The sequence below is a fragment of the Plasmopara halstedii genome, assembly GCF_900000015.1.
Source record: "Plasmopara halstedii genome assembly, contig: Scaffold_3120, whole genome shotgun sequence".
Taxonomy (NCBI): domain Eukaryota; phylum Oomycota; class Peronosporomycetes; order Peronosporales; family Peronosporaceae; genus Plasmopara; species Plasmopara halstedii.
The window spans coordinates 449,396-450,142 of record NW_020190023.1 but is presented as its reverse complement, the minus strand read 5'-3'; the positions used below and the strand labels follow the sequence as shown (position 1 = coordinate 450,142).

The 747-nt window shown below is 40.8% G+C and overlaps 1 protein-coding gene across 1 annotated transcript in view; it reads left to right on the top strand.

Moving 5' to 3' along the window:
• Positions 1 to 622, top strand: part of PHALS_07638 (uncharacterized protein) — a gene marked incomplete at both ends in the record, with an annotated part of 871 nt that extends 249 nt beyond the window's left edge. The window contains 2 exons of the mRNA XM_024721141.1: positions 127 to 530; positions 596 to 622. Coding sequence (XP_024586270.1) covers positions 127 to 530; positions 596 to 622 — 431 coding nt within the window. The remainder of the gene's footprint in view (positions 1 to 126; positions 531 to 595) is intronic.
• Between the last annotated feature and the right edge of the window lie 125 nt (positions 623 to 747).

Here is a 747-nt window from a genome sequence, read left to right as displayed (position 1 = left end):
AAGATGATTGTTATCAACTGGGAGAGTTTTACACTATACTACAGCAAGCCTACAAAACTCTTCAGCATGAGAGCAAGCAAGATCGTTCTGACTTGAAACAGTTGATTGCTAATCTAAGAGCGGTAGGTGCGGAAGAGACTGCTAAGGTAGTAGCTGCTCATAATCGGATCCGTGAACTCGAAATCGATACTAATAACTTGGTCCAACTGATTCAAAATATGCAAGCAAGTCATAACGAGCTCAATCAAAATCTCTACCGAGCAGAGGCAGCGTATAACCAGCTACTGGAAGATAATTTGCTAACGAAGTCGGAGAATGCAAATTTAGCAAAGCTTCAAGAGCAATCAACCAATAAACTTAATGCGTTATCAGCACAGATTGAGACACTTAAGCAAAAAGATCACATTTCCGATACCGAGAAGCGTGAGTTAACTGTAAAATTAATCGCTGCAAACGAAAAAATTGATGAGCTTGTCAAACAAGTAGTGGATTATAAGGATATCATATCAACGACTAGATCTGCAGCAAAGGTTGGCAAGAAAGAGCGATCGCCTAACAATACCTCAGAAGCTTTATTGAAGCTTATGATGGACAGAGGGATAGCAGTGGTTCCAGCTGCTAATCCTAAGGGGATACTTAGTCCTACCGCAAAGTTTGTTGTCAAGGATGGTGAGCTCTATAGTCGAACCGGCAAAGGCGACAAACTGAAAAAGAACTTAAGAGTCGATCAATGGAATTACATCTGGT